At 43.1% G+C, this 18,299-nt stretch overlaps 5 protein-coding genes across 5 annotated transcripts; 1 reads left to right on the top strand and 4 right to left on the bottom strand.

The window, feature by feature from the left end:
• Positions 1 to 701: 701 nt before the first annotated feature.
• Positions 702 to 1,293, bottom strand: LOC308650108 (histone H3.2; the record flags this gene model as incomplete). Its single annotated transcript, XM_081296052.1, has 1 exon — positions 702 to 1,293. The coding sequence occupies exon 1, from the start codon at positions 1,110 to 1,112 to the stop codon at positions 702 to 704; it is 411 nt and encodes a 136-aa protein (XP_081152178.1). The 5' UTR covers positions 1,113 to 1,293.
• Positions 1,294 to 1,689: 396 nt separating this feature from the next.
• Positions 1,690 to 2,511, bottom strand: H2AC4 (H2A clustered histone 4; the record flags this gene model as incomplete). The annotated part of the gene is made up of 1 exon (XM_081296054.1): positions 1,690 to 2,511. The coding sequence occupies one exon, from the start codon at positions 2,509 to 2,511 to the stop codon at positions 2,119 to 2,121; it is 393 nt and encodes a 130-aa protein (XP_081152180.1). The 3' UTR covers positions 1,690 to 2,118.
• Positions 2,512 to 5,339: 2,828 nt separating this feature from the next.
• On the bottom strand, positions 5,340 to 10,475 carry LOC308650106 (histone H2B type 1-B-like). Its single transcript, XM_081296050.1, has 2 exons — positions 9,208 to 10,475; positions 5,340 to 5,522 (listed from the first exon to the last, which is right to left on the bottom strand). Exons 1-2 carry the CDS (start codon positions 9,582 to 9,584, stop codon positions 5,417 to 5,419), a joined length of 483 nt encoding a protein of 160 aa, XP_081152176.1. The 5' UTR covers positions 9,585 to 10,475; the 3' UTR covers positions 5,340 to 5,416.
• A 182-nt stretch (positions 10,476 to 10,657) lies between these two features.
• LOC308650109 (histone H3.2) lies at positions 10,658 to 11,413 on the top strand (the record flags this gene model as incomplete). Its single annotated transcript, XM_081296053.1, has 1 exon — positions 10,658 to 11,413. The coding sequence occupies exon 1, from the start codon at positions 11,003 to 11,005 to the stop codon at positions 11,411 to 11,413; it is 411 nt and encodes a 136-aa protein (XP_081152179.1). The 5' UTR covers positions 10,658 to 11,002.
• A 5,012-nt stretch (positions 11,414 to 16,425) lies between these two features.
• Positions 16,426 to 17,949, bottom strand: H1-2 (H1.2 linker histone, cluster member). Its single transcript, XM_081296049.1, has one exon. It carries the CDS (start codon positions 17,892 to 17,894, stop codon positions 17,256 to 17,258), a length of 639 nt encoding a protein of 212 aa, XP_081152175.1. The 5' UTR covers positions 17,895 to 17,949; the 3' UTR covers positions 16,426 to 17,255.
• Positions 17,950 to 18,299: the final 350 nt, after the last annotated feature.

The raw sequence follows: 18,299 nt of genomic DNA, 5'->3' as shown, positions 1-18,299 counted from the left end.
CCCAGATCATTTCCCTAATACATAGCAGTAAGTGCTTAACCCAATATTAAATGGTGCACTAGTCTTAATACATTAAAATGTTCAGTAATTTTTCCCTTGAATATGAACTTCTTCCATTATTTAATTTTTAAATATATGCTGTAATTTTATTTCTAAACTGATTTCAATGCAACTTAGTAATGCCAAATAAAAAAGGATTTAAGCAAGCTAAAGCTTGGACTATTTTAAAAATCAAAGGGCATAATGGAAAACAATTCACAACTTGGGGAAATTGCTATATGCATGAAAATGCTCATATCAGAATGATTATCAGGTTACCTCCATTTATGATAATTAGGAAACTATTTGGTCTTAGATGGCATCATAAGTTGGGAGCAAGTCCCACCCAAATGTATGTGCAAGAGGCTGGCATCAAGTCTTCCAACTATGAAATTGACAATTGCAAATTCGAAAATTATGCTAAAGTTTTTCTCTGAAGACTATGTAGCACTGCGGAAAATGTCAAGTAAATTAAGACTGAATGCAGAAGCCATTTTTCCTCCATATGGAAATACAGAAGCTAAAGGGATGATAGTTAACATAGCCAAGTCGGATACAGTAACTGCCATTCTTAAGTGGTCACAGCTGCTTTCCTTGGAACACTTAGGTGGCTCTGAAAAGAGCCTTTGGGTCATTTACTCTAGGCCGAAATTGAGTTGCTTTTATGCCCTCTCTCCACGGATGCGGCGGGCTAGCTGGATGTCCTTGGGCATGATGGTGACGCGCTTGGCGTGGATGGCGCACAGGTTGGTGTCCTCGAACAGCCCCACCAGGTAGGCCTCGCTGGCCTCTTGCAAAGCCATGACGGCCGAGCTCTGGAAGCGCAGGTCGGTCTTGAAGTCCTGCGCGATCTCGCGCACCAGGCGCTGGAACGGCAGCTTGCGGATCAGCAGCTCGGTGGACTTCTGGTAGCGGCGGATCTCGCGCAGCGCCACGGTGCCGGGCCGGTAGCGGTGGGGCTTCTTGACGCCGCCGGTGGCGGGCGCGCTCTTGCGGGCGGCCTTGGTGGCCAGCTGCTTGCGCGGCGCCTTGCCGCCGGTGGACTTACGCGCTGTCTGCTTGGTGCGAGCCATGGGTAAACCAAAAGAAAGCCTTTACAGACTACTGTGAACGTTCAAAGCCACCCTTCCTTTTATACAGTCAGATTACTGACTATTGGGCCCGAGAAATTCAAAAGTACCCGCGCTTTTCCTGGATTGGTTCTTCTCCTTGCTGAGGTCTCTGGATAAAGAGCTGCCTACAGGTTGATGCACAAATCTCACACCCTGCTCTTCCCGGTAGCTATTTTCACATATTTATTTATTTATTTATTTATTTGAGTCTGTGTCGATTGTAAACTCAAGTATTGCACCATAATGTCTGAAGGAGACAACCACACAGATCTACACGGGAATACTCAATAGATGCTGGCAAATAAATAAATAACCTATTAAAATATCTTGGAAGCCATTTAGGGAAACTTGGTGTGTGGGTTTCATTTGAAACGAAAGTTTACCTGGGCATGGCACTAGTAGGGTGGACATTGTAAAAATTATTATTGTAGGATGAATTGCTGAAAGTTAATCGCTAAGTTCATTTTGCTCTTTATTGCTATATTTGGGTTTTGATTTACACTGAGGATAGAACCCAGTACCTTGAGCATGTTAGGCAAGTGCGCACTGAGCTACATCCAACTGTTTTTGTACTCAGGATTGACCCGAGGGGCGTTTTATGTAGAGCAATATTCCCATTTGTTGAGGTCTCACTTGTTTAGCTATCCAACTTGCCATATACAGCGCCTTATGTGAAATAGGAGGGGTCATTGTTATATTTCCTTCTCCCCACAGTATTCAACAACTTTGTATCTGCAAAAAGGTTAGTATTCCCATGGCACTGCGTTTTGCTGTGTAGCCTTTCCCCTACCTTTCTTACTGAGTAACTAGTAGGGGCAACCAATTTCTTTTTAGAGCCTAACTCTAAGCATAACAGCTCATTTCACAGAAATAGTGGGTGGCTCTTAAAAGAGCCTTTTGTTTATAACCTTGATTAATCTTTCCGGCTCACGGAAAACTTAAAGAGGCCAATGAGTTAACAAGGACCTTATTTTCCCTTGGCCTTATGGTGGCTCTCGGTCTTCTTGGGCAGCAGCACCGCCTGGATGTTGGGCAGGACACCGCCCTGAGCGATGGTCACACGGCCCAGCAGCTTGTTGAGCTCCTCGTCGTTGCGGATGGCCAGCTGCAGGTGGCGCGGGATGATACGCGTCTTCTTGTTGTCGCGGGCCGCGTTGCCAGCCAGCTCCAGGATCTCGGCCGTCAGGTACTCGAGCACCGCTGCCAGGTAGACTGGCGCGCCGGCCCCGACCCGCTCCGAATAGTTGCCCTTGCGCAGCAGCCGATGCACACGTCCCACCGGGAACTGGAGACCGGCCCGAGAGGAGCGAGTCTTGGCCTTGGCCCGGGCCTTGCCGCCTTGTTTACCGCGACCAGACATCTTAGCTTGGTTTAAGAAGACAGAAAGGTTCTACAGAAAACGTAGGTAAAATGCCATGAAGGCCTGGAAATGAGGCATATTTATACTGATTGGAGGTAGGCTGTGAGGAGCTCTCCTATTGGCTAACGGGAAATACCCAATGGGCAAACAGAATTTGAATCCTTCATTTGCATACAGCTCTGCCATCTACTGTAAGGTTTGTGTTTTATCCAATCACCAATCGTACTGGATGAGCCTTACTTCAAAACCAATAATAATTGCATCAATTCGATTTTTTTTTCTTTTTTTTTAAACCAACTGTGGGCTGGAGTCTTTCCGCTCATTGTTGACTTTGGGCCACTCGTTCCTTTCAGGAATTGAGATTTATAATTTTCCAAAGGAATGGGTTCAGAACCTTTCCCAGAAGGCTAGGAAAATGTACTTCTTAACTTCACTAAGGTGAAGAGGGAGGAAGAGAACAAGTGATTCTTCATCACAGCCCACCTCTAATTTCACGACTTGAACACGGAAAATAGGACTAGGACTGTATTCTAGATGCTGGAGAACTGATAGATCTTAAAAATTTATTTCCCTTGTCCAGGGTAATACTGACTATCACCTCCAGACTGGGAAAAAAAAAAAAAAAAACTTTTGCATGATTCTCCACTACCATTCCCAACCTTCCTGCCCTTGCTCTTTTCTCCTTTGGTTACAAACAGCATTCTGCTTATTTCTGAAACCTCTCCACCAATCTCTACCCCCTTGTATTTATAAAGTTGATAATTTACCAACTAAAATTTTAATTGAGAGGGAATACTTTCCCACCACTCTGAGGGTTTGACAATCAGTCTGTGAAATAAATAGACAACAGCATATTAACAGGAGAAAAGGGTATGTGGGTTATACAAGAAAGAAAATGAATACTCAAAAGCCCAGTGAGCTCTAGAAGCTGCTATACTCTGCAAGGGGGCATGGTACCTGGGGGAATCTGATTTTGAGGAAAGAGATAGGGGTCCTCAGGATACAAGATAGTCTGCTTGGCGCTGTATTGACCTCCAGTCTCTTCTATGATATATGTCATCTTCCCTGTTAAGATTCCTAAAGGAAATTTATGACATCCTCTTTAGGCAGGTAAAGTGATTTCATGGAAAAACTGGGTTTGCTCTTCAACAAGTGCCCTCTGTTGGCATAATCAACTTGCCCAAATGGAATGCTTAAGGATATTATTTCCTGAATCCTTTCATAACGTTGAAGCTCATAAATAAATATGAGGAGTCTCTAGGTTGTTCTAAGAAATGAGAAAATACACACTAGCACAGAAATACTCAAGTGAGATTATATAAAATGAAACAGTATTATAAATATGACTATGATTCATTAATTGTTAGTAAGCTCTCATGTCAAGGAACATAAAAATAAAAAAAAAAAAAAGATAGCTAGCAGATGAAGTACTGTTTTCCATTTTATGTCACATTAGACAGGAACACATGGCACCCAGTTGGAGGGGGATCATTACTTCTGGAGGCTCAGATCCAAAGATCTACTCATACTCAAAGAAGAACATATGAACAAGGACTTAGGTGTGAGAAATCTGCCACCTGGGGATGGTGCTTAGTGTTAGAGAATTTCCTATCATCATGTGTGAACCCCTGGGTTCCATCCCCAGCACCAATTAAAAAAAAAAAAAAAAAAAGAAACAAAGAAAGAAAAGAAGAGAGAGAGAGAGAAACTAACTTTCATGAACACATAATTCTTGGGAGAAAAGAGATGGCAGGTTCATGACCAGTCTGGGCAATTTAGAGAGACCCTATCTCAAAATAAAAAAAATAATAAGGGTTAGGTTATAGTTCCAAGGTAGAGTACACCCGGGTTGATTACCCAATACCTGGAAGGGGGGAAGGAAAGTACAGAAAAATAAATTCTGATCTATTCTTAAGTCACATTTGTCACTGAACCATGATTTGATCCAGGGAAACTGGCAGGAGAGTAAATGTGCTCATTTTCTCTTAACAGTTTGTCTTCTCTCAAATCTTCTGATATATGACTTTCAATTATAGTCAGAGTTCTATTATTTTTTAATAACTGTCTTCACTTTCAACACCACCAAATATATGTTTAAGACATTTTCCTAACAGGTTGACAGTCTTTTGAGAAGTGAGGACACATATATATATATATATATATATATATATATATATATGATGATCAATAAGCAGTGTATCATTTGCATACAAAATGAAGATTTGAGGGACATATAAGAGTACAAGAAGGAGAAGACTGATCACCGTAAATTATAAAAATCAATAAAGTTTATGAAAGACGCATGTGTTCAGCATTTATTCAACATACATCTAATGGGACCTGCTAAATGCCAGTAACCATCCTAGGTGCCTGAAACATGGCGGACAAAGCTGAGAGCAACCTGGGCCCTCTGGGTACTAATTTTCTTGTTCAGAAACCTCACAAAAAGATAAATGTGTACATGGTACAATGTAGAGTTTTTTGTAATGAGTGCTGTGGAGAAAAATATTGGAAGGAAAGAAGTTGGCATGAACAGGGTGGGGAGGGCCACCATCAGCAAAAGGAGACATTTGAGTTGAGATCTTATGGGTGAAGAAGCCAGTTTGGTGGGCTAATTAAAGACTTCAGTATAATGTCAGGTATATTAAAAAACAGAGGGATGTCAGAAGCCAATGTTCAGAAGTTACGCTTGTTTAATTTCCTGAACAAATAGGCTTTTAGCTGGAGCAATGGAAATGTACAGGGTTACATAAACATAGAAGCCAACATTAAAAATGTTGATGTTTTTTAACATCAAAAACCCAGACTAGAAGAAGGAGTTGAGTACATGCAGCCATAGCATCAGGATTCTATATCGATGCAGTCACAGATGAAACAAACAAACAAAATCTTCCACTGATGCACGTCATCTTGAGTCAGATAAATCAACAAGCACTTGGCATCTGATATTCAGGAAATAACTTGATGAAATACTGTCATCAAGATTTTCAATGTCAGTAAATTCTAAAGACCTTTGGGGGGAAAAATGTGTGATTTAGGATTTAGAGAGATATTGGGTGTCACCTGTTCCATTCAAATAGGACAGAAAATGTAGCAATAATAACTCCAACCCCAGTGAAAGCAAGACATGGTTTGCATGAAATAAATATATATTTTTTCTTTAATACAAGCAATGAAAATATGTGACTTTATATCCTTGGGAAAAAAACATTCCTTCCTTGAGGTTATTACACAGGAGGAAAATTTTTTCCTCTACTGATTCTTGGTTGTTGGTTTTGTCCTATCATAATAGATAGACAAAATAAAAGCCTATCAATTTCTTTAATTTTTTTATTCATGGCATAGAAGCCTTAAGAAGCACTTTGACCTGCACACATAAGTTGGACAGAGTAGTAAACTGTGAAAACAGGACAAGACCAAGCAACTTAGACTAGGGCAGAACCGACAGGGAGATGAGGGTTAGTTTAGCAAGGTTGTTTTTATAGAGTTTTTTCCACATTGACTCCCTGATACCATCAGAGGATAGGAATATATTCTTTCTCTATGTATAGGTAAGAAACTTTGCACAAGGGAGTTAAACATGAGATAAAATTGTGCTGTCTTCAAGAGCCTTTAACTCAATTTTCCAGGGTAACATATTTTGAGGTGATAAGTTCCAAACTCCTTCAGTCAATTAAGGGCTACTTTGAGACATTCCAGAAGGCACACGTCATCCAGGCACTGTGCAAATGTCACTCTTGTGGCAGTAAATCTAGCTCAACACAAGGAAACAGAGAGGACTACAGGACTAGAAGTGGTGATAATTTGGAAATTAACTTGAAAATAGGAGTTGGAAATATTCTCTCCCATATCATGACATAGAAATAATACATAAAAATTATTTCAAAAGCGTAAAGACATTTAATTCTGAATTAAGGCAAAGTAGACCACTTTCTTTCCATTTCTTACTAAATAGTTAAATATCCTTAGCTGGCCATACTGGTGCACACCTGTAATCCCAGATACCTGGGAAGGTGAAGTAGGAGGATCACATGATCCAGGCCAGCCTGAACAATTTAGGGAAGGCTTGTCTTGAAATAAAAAATAAAATCAGTTTGTGAATGTAGCTCCATAGATGAGCATGGCCTAACAGTGGGAGACTCTGGGTTGGATACCCAGTACCCAAAATAAAAATAAAAATTTTAAAAAAGAAAAAGAAAGGAAAAAATCAATTCCTAAGCATTATCTATTAGACAAGCACAACAAGACATTGAAAGGTGGAGGAAAGGCAGGTTTGCTATTGTGACAGAATACTTTCCATAACTGTGACAAAATACCTGAAAGAAAATGTGCTTAAAGAAGGAAAGGTTTATTTTGGCTCCAGCTTCACAGACTTCAATCCCACATTCACTTCCCACCATTACTATGGGCTGGTGATGAAGAGAACATCACGAAAGGGAGAATGTGGTGGAGCAACACTGCTCATCTCAGGGCGGCCAGGAAGCCAAGAGGGAGAAGCCCAGGACAGACATTCCCTTCCCAGGGGGGCTGGGGTTATGGCTCTGTGGTAGAGCACTTGCCTAGCATGTATGAGGGTCTGGGTTGGAGTCTCAGCGCCACTTATAAATAGATAAAATAAACGTCCATCAACATAAAAAAAAAAAAAAAAAAAAAAAGATATGCCCTTCCAAGGTGCTCTCCAGTGACCTGCTCCTTCCACCTGGGCCCACATTCACACAGTGCTGCTCTCAAATCATGAACACTCTCTGGACCTGGACCTTCTGTTATCTGTGTCACTGTGGGGCCTTCCTTTTTCCAAAATCTATCAACCTTTCCTCAAATTGAAACTCTCCCACCACCCCTCTTCTCCTTTTCCTGTGTTCAGGCATCTTTGTTGGTTAAAGAGGCAAATCTTTCCATTACTAAAAAGGAGAACTGGATTGTTGTACAGTTTTCTTTCTTTTTTTTTTTTTCCTTTCATTTATTCTGTAACTCAAATACACAACTCTTGAGAAAATGTGAGAATTTATTATGGAATGGGTTAGATAAAACCTGGTTTCATCTAAGTTTGTGGGCTTGTTCCCTGGCTCTGCCATGTCCAAAGATGAAGCTTTAACAGAATCAACAAGGAAGATTTATGATCATGTATGGCTTCTCCCTACTATCCCCAGAGCCCAAACATGAGAGAGAGAGAGAGAGAGAGAGAGAGAGAGAGAGAGAGAGAGAGAGAGAGAAAGTAGGGGGGTAAAAAGCCCCTAAGCCTTTGTAAAAGACTAAATGTCAGCACCAATAGTAAAAATGCCTACCTTTGAGTGTAAGAGGACTGTTTTGGCTTGGGATTATCAAAGAAAGTTACAATGTTTAGGTTTAAAAAAACAAAAAATCAAGAATCCTTGATTTTCTATTTGAAAGAAAAAAAATAAGGAAAGGAAAATAAGAGAAAAGGAAGGATGAAAATAAGGCAGGCGAAACCAAGGTATAAAGACAAGTTGGGGAGAAAATCCTACCTCCTTCTACTTGAGAGATCACTGAAAACTAGTAGAAATGTTAACAGATCTCCCCCAGGTGTTCCTTAAACTACAGGCTGAGTGGTTAATGTTTTGAGGGGAAGGATGGGCCGATTTACAGTCTAAAATGCAAAAATTGTTGATTTTTAAGACAAGGATCTCTTTTACAACAGAATTTTGCATATGCTGATACAAAGTGCTTTTCCTACAGTGGTCCACTGACATCATGTGTGGGATCCAGGCATTTTAAAATCTTCTTTAAAGGGAGCTCCTATTTGAAAAACTCTCCCTTAAATTTTCTTTCGTATGAAAACGTTACTGAATCTCACATGTCGCTGGGAAATATTTTTTTTCCCATATTCCCTCGTAATATAGAAGCCCACTCCCCGGGCTCCGCTCTTCCCCAACCCCCGTCCCCGGACCCAGGCAGGCTCCTCTGAACTCCTCTCCACCAGCACCCTTCCAGAGTTTCTAGTCATTACTTTGGGAGTCCTGGGTTCTTCGGAAAAGGCCTGAGGAAAACCACTGTGTTCAAAATGGGCCCTCCCAGCCCATTACCAAGGAGCGCCAGATAAGGGCGCGAAATTCAAACCCTTTGTTCCTCTCAGCTCCAGAAAACATCCACGCCCTTTTCTAGGCAAAAGCCAGAACCGGAAGTTTGAGATGGCACCTGCGGGTCCAAATTTACAAAAATTCTAGTTGTTGTCAATTATCACGAAACTAAAAATCACTTTCGTGGTGCAGAACTGAAGGTATGCTCCATTGAGGAATCTCGCTTCTTGTTGCCCCAATGTCTACCACATAACTTGCAGGAGCAGTTCCAGCTTCAGGAATTAACTTCTGCCTCCCGCCTGCGCGACACCCACCACCTCCGCCTCCGGATCCCCAGTAATTCCGTACTTCCCAATCCTTTACCCGCTTCAAGGTCCACTAGGAAAATTACTCTGTCCTTCAGAAATGAGTTGGGTCAGAGAGAAATAGTTGGAAAAGCAGCCTAAGGCTTACCCAGCGACAACTAGCGGTAATTACAATAACGATGTGCTTTATTGGGAGCGACAGACCGAGGGAAACCTCAGCTATAAATTGGTCACAACCACCAACTTCTAAGTTTTCCTCACTTCTGTTAGAAAGTGGCAGAACTTTCTTTCAACAAAGTGGGTGGCTCTGAAAAGAGCCGTTTGATGACAAAGGGGCCTGCACAGGGACTCACTTGGAACTAGTATATTTGGTGACCGCCTTGGTGCCCTCGGACACGGCGTGCTTGGCCAGCTCCCCGGGCAGCAGCAGGCGCACCGCCGTCTGGATCTCCCGGGACGTGATGGTCGAGCGCTTGTTGTAGTGCGCCAGGCGCGAGGCCTCGCCCGCGATGCGCTCGAAGATGTCGTTCACGAACGAGTTCATGATGCCCATGGCCTTGGACGAGATGCCGGTGTCGGGGTGCACCTGCTTGAGCACCTTGTACACGTAGACCGAGTAACTCTCCTTGCGGCTGCGCTTGCGCTTCTTCCCGTCCTTCTTCTGCGCCTTAGTAATGGCTTTCTTGGAGCCCTTCTTCGGGGCCGGAGCCGACTTTGAGGGCTCAGGCATAGCCGTCCTTAACAATTGTCGAAGCGATATTTCTACTTTCCACAACAAAGTCAGCAAGAGGAACAGGCTTGAGCATGTTTATTTATAGCGCTGTAATTCAAATGAGGGTTTAAAAGTTTCCACTTCTGATTGGATTCTAAAAGCACGGGGCGGGGTTATGTAAATAAAACTCTCTCTTTCTGTTGGCTAGAAACATAACATATTTTGACCAATAGGATGGCTGATTTTCACAGCCCAGCACAGTCCGTTGATTTTTTTCACGCTGCAACGCTTCTGCTTCCTTTATTTCGGAATTTCCTCTTTTTTTTTTTTTTTTAATACACATTGCTGTATCTGGATACGGCGAACAAGGAGGTAAAACTGGTGCCTAGGCCAAGACGGGCTCTTCCGCACTGGGCTACAGTTCCGCATTGGCCGAGTCCACCGCCCGCTTCGCAAACGAAAATACGCGGAGAGTGTTGGGCCAGAACATGGGTCTACCTGGCTGTGCTATTCAGTAACTGCCAAGATCCTGGAGCTGGTGGACGACGCGCCACCTACCTTTCCTAATGACAAGGAGTTCAATAAACTGCAGTGCAAAGTCACCATCACACTGAGCTTCGTTTGGGCCAACATTCACGCAGTGCTGCTGTCCAAGAAGACTGAAAGCCACAAATACGAGGGAAACTGCAACCCACAGCACACTAGAGAAATAAATTCATTTTCTCCAAGTTCTATCCAGAGCGATCTGTGTCAACAAGGAGATCTGATTACTAGGGTTATGCCACAAATGTTCTTAATCCCATTGTAATGTCTTAGCAACTAATGTATATTCCTAAAACAGTAATGTTTAAAAACAAAGTTCCGGGAAAACATATGTAGAAGAAATCTTATTACAAAACAACAATGTTCCTTAAAAGGCAAGCGGGAATATCACTTAGACTCAGAAAAAAGGATAAGAAAATTTGCTCCTAGCTAATAATAAAGCAGCACGAATTTTCCCTAAATGCACTTAAGCCAAATATCTCTTTCCCAAACCGAAATCGGAACACTTGCTGTGGTCCACAGTGACTGGTTATGCATTCGCAACGGTAACCTGCGAATACAAATTAATTAATCTCGGTTCCCAGTGAGACTGATTCAGCTTAACATGATGTTCAAATTATTCATTATGCAAATAGTATTTAGAGGCTGGATGATTTACGGCTTCTGAACCTTTATGTCCACAGATCATTGAGACCAAAAGAAAAGTCAGACAGGGGAACAATTTATCCAATCAGATTCTCTTCTGATCAACCAATCACCTAGGTCACTCTCCAACCAATGATTATATTGCGCGGGACTATTTAAAAGTTCAAAGGCCAATCAGAATGATTTCAACTATATTTAAGGACAATTTCAAGTAGTTTTGTTACAGTTTCTGACGCGTAGTCTCCCAGATGGCTCGTACGAAGCAGACAGCGCGTAAGTCCACCGGCGGCAAGGCGCCGCGCAAGCAGCTGGCCACCAAGGCCGCCCGCAAGAGCGCGCCCGCCACCGGCGGCGTCAAGAAGCCCCACCGCTACCGGCCCGGCACCGTGGCGCTGCGCGAGATCCGCCGCTACCAGAAGTCCACCGAGCTGCTGATCCGCAAGCTGCCGTTCCAGCGCCTGGTGCGCGAGATCGCGCAGGACTTCAAGACCGACCTGCGCTTCCAGAGCTCGGCCGTCATGGCTCTACAGGAGGCCAGCGAGGCCTACCTGGTGGGGCTGTTCGAGGACACCAACCTGTGCGCCATCCACGCCAAGCGCGTCACCATCATGCCCAAGGACATCCAGCTAGCCCGCCGCATCCGCGGGGAGAGGGCGTGAATACATTCTCTTCACAAAGGCTCTTTTAAGAGCCACCTAAAAACTCACTTTAAAAGTGTTCGCAACATAACGTAGTGGTCTCCATTCGGTACGTAGGTAGGTAAATTTTCCTTGGTTTTACAGAACAGGTTCCTATACTTTACATGCCAAGATTGTCTGGCAAGCAAGACGAGGAGGTATTTATGGATTTGCACTGCTCCTTTACCAAGAATTTGAGATTAACAATCTTTGTAGCTTTTTTTCCTTTTGATATGATCCTTGCAATTTTTACTTTAAATCTTTAGAAATTGTCACAGAAACAGCTTCAAAACCGTGGTAATAATGTGTAATGTTTTAAGGCTGCTTTCAAAATTGATTTACTTTTGGGGGGTGAGATGTGAGTTGAACAATTTTGAAAGACTTCAGACTTGTTTCTGGCTCTATATCAAATCTTGATTTACTCTAACTTTCAGTGCTGGTTACTATAAACACTGGAAAGTCACAAGATGACATTTAGTGCTCACAGTAAGGAGTAGGTATTTTCCTTACAGCCATAGGAAATGGTTTACACAGGAATCTTAGGATTGACTACCAACCATTACTACATGTGAGTGACAGCAAATCACACTCATCAGTATTCCAACATAATCAGACAAATGCAGATTGTAATTGAAGGGAAGCTTTAATGCAAACGAGGTGTTAACCAGTTATGATTGGGGGGGGGGGAAAGACATTTACACCACTGTGCAACTAAACAAGAGCAAAATGAGTACATTCCTAGAGCCCAACTCAAGGCCTTTTTGAGTGTTTTTGGATTCAGGGTGAATGTCTGCACTGATTGTTTCAAATCCTACCTGGCCTTCCTTGGTATCTTCATTATGCTAATATACACCTGTAGAAGTATTCTGGATTGGAATACTTTGGTGTGGCATGACTCAGGCATCTGAGATGCAGCCCTGGCTTAGTCTGATATTTGGATGGTAGTGCCATTCTCAGTTACCAAGAGACAACTTATCCTTGCAGGATGTAATGCTGACTTTAAGCAAATTGAAAACGTTTAGTACTAAAGTGCTCTGGTTCAACTTTACAAGGTTTTATAAATCCATTCAGTACTGAATATCATCTTACTTTAAAGAGGTACTCATGGAAGAAAGTGACAATAAAACAATGGATTCACTAGAGTCAGTCTATTTTTTCATGGGTTTAGTAATATGTGAAGCTATTGGCCTGAATTTTGCACGATTCTTACTATAGCATTTCCAGGCAATATTCCATGTCTTCCATTTTATAGAAAATGAATTTAAACCTAAGAGATTTAGCTAAATTGGCCAAATTAACATTTCTAGCAGAAATAACTTCCAGCATGTCTCACACCAAACCCATACTCTTAATATCTTTTTATTAACAAATTTGCCCCCAAATTTCAATGCCCTAGCACCAAAAATATTTAACCGAATATTTTCAATTACTTATTGAAATAATATTTTATTAGTTTTCATTTGTTTTTCACTTTAATGTGGCATTAGAAAATTTTTAGTTCCATGTGGATTATATTTCTGAGGAATATTGCTAGTATGTAGAAGTTATACTGACTCACAGATAACTAACTAGTTTTAATCCTTAAATTTACCAAGTCTCCATTCTTCATCTCTAAAATGGGAGAATAATGGTACCTACCTCAAAGTGCTGAGACAAGGGCATTTCTGCAAACAAAGGTAATCAGCAAAGTGCTTGGCATGCTGTGAGTGCACTACAAAAGCCAGTTCCCAGGACCTTGGCACTGCTTCCATAATCACTGTTCCCTTAAGTCCTCTAAGGATCTAGTCCTTTCATGGCCATGTTCAGATTTCAACCACAAACAAACCCACTATCTACATTTCCTCAGGGCACATAGCTCAAAAACCTAGAGCTTTACCCATTGGGAGTAATAGGAAATTTACTTTTTCAGCCATGAAATCACTATGCAAGAAAGTTTGGAATAATGCATTGCAAGTAGCCTGTAACTAACATCTGTTATTTATTCTTCTATTATACATAGACAATTTCTTGAATTTTCATGGTTGAGTTGGTCAGCAGCTTAGTTTATGAAACATTTATTGTCATTTTGGCATAATTATCAGTGTTTGGGAGAATTACTTGAATATATTATTGCCGCTTGCCAATATTTTATAAAACTAGATGAAAAACTGAAATGATAATATTAATGACAAATATGGATTTTGAAGAGGATCAGAATGTCACCCCAAAATATGCCATAATGTCACAAGTATTACTTTGAGCTGAAAGAAATTGAAAATCAACAGATGCAGGAAGCATTCTGTTTTCTCCTTACCTAACTAAAATTAGGTCATAAATTCCACTCTGTGAAGATTGCATTAATGTTCCTTGTAAAGGTGTTCCCTGCTCCTATGCCTGGAACAGGAGAGCAACCTGTATTACTTCAAGTAAAGAGGTGGTACTGAGAGGAGTCTGGAAGAATAAATCTTCCTAAAGAAGCACTTATCTTCCTTTAGTTTTGCCCATATATTTCTTATTCATTTTCCCCAAAAGTATCCCTGCCTTGAAGACCAAGCTTCCTTGTCTGCTTTCTTTTCCTTTTTATGAACTCTGTGCAAGTAAAATACTATTAAAATTATATAGATTTTTTTATTCTCCTGTTAATCTATCCTTTGTCAGATAAATTTGCTGGTCCTCAATTACTGAACCTAACAGGGTAGAGGAAAAGCTGTCCTCCATGACTGTTTCATCAACTAAATCAAAAGACCAGGATTTTTTTTCTTAGAATGGCCAATTTTAAGATTCAAAGAGTGGTTCATTAGAACTTATCCAGACAACAATGTGAAAAACTGCAAGGGAATGGACAAAACTAAAGAACATGGACAAGTTGAGGAAATACATTACTGAAGACTGTAAAGGCAGGTTTTTATGAAATTTTAGCTCACTATAGTACAAGGAATATTACGTTTGAAAGAATAGCTTTGATGTATGGAAATAATTTTGCAGGGAATATTCAGTATTAAAATCATTTGTAAGTATATAAAATCAAATATATTGAGATCCCAAAAAACATTGAAGGAAAAATATAAAATCACTTTTTTTTGCTTGGGTTGATTCCTCTCCTATTTCTTGGAGGAGGTACCAAAGTCAAGTAAATTGGTAATTTCAAATAAAGAAGAAAAGGGCACAGAAATGAACACCCTAAACATCCTGAATATATGGAAACGTAGTGGGCATATTTGGAATATCTTAATTAAGTGTCCAGGTTGTTGTTAACCTGATTCAAATTGAAAGTGAGGTGGCCCCAGGCAAAAGGTCAGATGGCCTAAAGAACCCAGGGCACAGCTCTCACCCATGCCTTTCTGGACCGGTTTGCACTATTGTACTCATTTTGCCCTAAGGATACCTTGGTTTTTTCTTTGTATTGTCGAGGAAGCCACCTGCTATGCCCTGACATCAGTTCATCTCTGCTTCTATAACTCAATTCCAGTTTTTTAATAAGTTTTGATTTGCTCAAACTGGTTCAATGGCCTCTACTAACTACTGTTGTTTAAGGTCAGATAATCTATCCTCAAGTTTTTAGTAAACATAAGATATATTTAAAAAAAATATATCATTTGAACCAAAGATGAGACCACAGTAGGCCAGAATGAGACCAGAGAGCATTCTAGAGTTGCACTGTTCATATGTCCACAAGGCACAGAAGGCTGAGCCCTGGAAATGGGCTACTATGAACTGTGTTGTAAATGTAAAATACACATGAGATTTTAAAGAGGGGGGAGGGGTGCAATGTAGAATATCTCATATTTGTATTTTTTGTTGGATGATAATGTTTTGGATATGTTGAGGTAAATTAAGAATATAATTAAAATTGATTGTTTTGGGTTTTTTTTTTTTTTTAGTTGTTTCTAGGAGGTTTAAAATTATTGTGTGGCTGACACTTATATTCACCTTATTTAGCAATGGATAAAACTGATCTACAAATTGTTAATTCACTTGTGCATCAATTTCAATAACCAAGTGGCTTCAGTGTACACTTTGAGATACTCTCAAAAAAACTAAAATATTATAGGGTGCTATTTTGAACAGCAAGAAAGAAAATAAATATCAAAGGCAATAAGATGGAGAAAATTTTAAATTGAGTAGAAAACAAAAATACTTGGACAGAAAAACAAGAAATTTCTTGCATAATAAAACTCCTGCCTGGGGCCTGGGTATGCTTGTAATCCCACAAAATGAAGAGGCTGAGGTGGGAGAACCACAGGTTCCAAGCCAGCATTATTAACTGACCTAGCTAGACCCTCATCAACTTGAGGAGACCCTGTCTCAAAACAGCAAAAAAAAAAAAAAAAAAAGGATGTAGCTTAGTGGTAAAATGACCATGGGTTCAATTCGACAGTACAAAACGAACAAATTCCCAAAACCTTCATATCTATAAATTAATAATTTATAATTTTAGCACAATACCAGTAAAACTTTTTTTTTTTTTTTTGAGTGACTGGGTGCGGGGTGATGGAGTTGGAGAGCATCTTAAAGGACACACGTAAAAACAAAATAAGCCAAAAATAAATAAACAATTCTTAAAAAAATAAGCAATGAAAGTCCTATTAAAGTCACAGTATATCAATATTATTTGAGTACCTATGTTTTAGGTGTTGTTGGCATTGAAGATAGTGCTGAGAGCACTTAAAACAATGATCCTAACCTCAGAATTGACCATAAAGAACAAAGGAACTAAATACAATCCGGAAATTTAGCCTACCTATCTGTGGAATTTGGCATTTGGTAAAGGGGATTTACTTAACAGTAAGTCACTCCTGTTACTGTAAAATTGACAATACAAACTTACTGAAGAACCAGTGGGAGACCTTTCTTGCATCCCTCCCTTCCTCCCTTCTAGGTGATAAACTCCCCCCGTGAATCAACTCACAGTGGACTCATCTAGTGGAAATGGTGAAAAAACAGCAGCAGGTCTCCGGAGGCCCCATCGCTGTACCCCAGGGAAAGGCCGCTTAGGGAAGGACCAAGACCGCTCATGAAAGTTAAAGGCTTTATTAGGTAGAAACATGCGTCCCATCGTACACACCGGACAGTTCACAAGTAGAAAGCCTGGACGAAACCAAAACGCCTTTTAAAGCAAGTTTGATTATAGTTCATCTGAAATTGAGGATCCGCCGGACAAAATGGCCAAGTTGTTTTCAAAGCCTGCACCACCACACCCATCCGGACCAGCGCGGAAGGGACGACGACCTCGGAGCAGCCTGGGCGGGACCGGAGGCGGCTGCGCCCTCCGAAGGCCTCCGAGCAGGGGAAGCAGGCAGAGGCGCCCCCACCCTCCGCCAGGTCGGGTGCCACCAAGTCCCCAGTAAACGCCGCCGGGCTCCAGGCAAGGAAAGCGCCGCTCGACCCGGGCGGTGAGCGGAGAGGGAACTCCCTACCCTACGGAAAGCCGGAAGGGCTCGGCTGCCGCCAATTACACGCAGGATGCGGGCGCGGGCGGGCCAACCCAGAGCAGCGCGGGACTTTCGAACCGCGGGGCACTCCAATCCCGGCCGACCGTAAACACGGGCTCGTCCCCTTCGCGGTCGCAGGGCTGCTCCGCCCTGGGGCGGGGCTGGCGGCTGTCCCGGGTGCTTCTGCCGCGAGAAACGACCCTGGACCGCAGGCCAGGCGCCCCGCTGACGGCCGCGGGGGCGGCTCCCGCGGCCCACCAACTGCCCAGCCCGTGGAAGAAGGCCCGACGCGGTCCGGACACACGCGAGTCCGGCCGTCGAGGGGATAAGGACGCTACAGCGTCGAGCTCTTTTTTTGAGATCTGTGGTGGCTCTGAAAAGAGCCTTTTGGGTTCGAGGGAGACCATGACACTCTACTTCTTCCGGGGAGCCGCCTTCTTGGGCTTGGCAACCTTGGGCTTGGCGGCCTTGGGCTTCACGGCCTTGGAAGCGCTCTTGGCCTTCTTGGGCTTGGCCACCTTGGACTTCTTAGGACTCTTGGCCACCTTCTTGGCCCCTGCAGCTGCAGCCGGCTTCTTGGCCTTTTTCGGGGTCTTCTTCACGGCCTTCTTAGGGGTGGCTGCGCCCGTCGCCTTCTTGGGCTTCTTGGCCGCGCCGGCGGGCTTCTTAGCCTTGGTCGCCCCTGCCTTCTTGGCCTTGGGCTTGGCTTCCCCGGAGGCCGCCTTCTTGTTGAGCTTGAAGGAGCCGGAGGCGCCGGTGCCCTTGGTCTGCACCAGGGTGCCCTTGCTCACCAGGCTCTTGAGGCCCAGCTTGATGCGGCTGTTGTTTTTCTCCACGTCGTAGCCGGCGGCCGCCAGCGCCTTCTTGAGCGCGGCCAGGGACACGCCGCTGCGCTCCTTGGAGGCGGCCACGGCCTTGGTGATGAGCTCGGACACCGGGGGCCCGGACGCCTTGCGGCGCGCCCCCGCAGGCTTCTTGGCAGCCTTCTTCTTCACGGGGGTCTTCTCCGCCGGGGGCGCGGCGGCAGGAGCGGCGGGAGCGGTCTCCGACATGCTGAGGGCCTGGGACTCGGGTGCGAGTAACAGTGCGCCGATGCAGCGCCGCGCCGCGCCGCCGTATATATAGAGCGCAGGCGCGCGCTGATTGGTGCGCCGGGCGCCGGCGGCTGGCAGGCTCGGAACAGCCGCGCTGCGCCCGAGTTGTGTTTGTTCCACCTCACAAAAAGGAAAAAATATCAAAATACCCCGCACCAAATCTCTCGGACTTGATCAGGAAAGGATCCTAGAAGCCTCAGGCTTTCTGATCTCCATCTGTTTTTTCTACAGACCCAAAGACAACGCGTCTAAGCGCCCCCAACTCCCCCAACTCCAAAGGAAGTCCAGGGCACTCAGAGATCACTTTCTGTTTTTCTTGTAAATTACCTGGTCGCTCTTTTATCCCTGAAAGTTCTTCTTCTC

Source organism: Spermophilus citellus (assembly GCF_964194105.1).
Source record: "Spermophilus citellus genome assembly, chromosome: 5".
In the NCBI taxonomy this organism is placed as follows: domain Eukaryota; kingdom Metazoa; phylum Chordata; class Mammalia; order Rodentia; family Sciuridae; genus Spermophilus; species Spermophilus citellus.
This window is presented reverse-complemented; position numbering and strand designations above follow the sequence as displayed.

Coding starts and splice junctions, on each gene's coding strand:
- LOC308650106 (XM_081296050.1), bottom strand. CDS start 9,584: ATGCCTGAGCCCTCAAAGTCGGCTCCGGCCCCGAAGAAGGGCTCCAAG. Junction 5,523..9,207: donor ACCAAATATACTAGTTCCAA/GTGAGTCCCTGT, acceptor TTCCCCCCAAAG/GTCTTTAGAATTTACTGACA.
- H1-2 (XM_081296049.1), bottom strand. CDS start 17,894: ATGTCGGAGACCGCTCCCGCCGCTCCTGCCGCCGCGCCCCCGGCGGAG.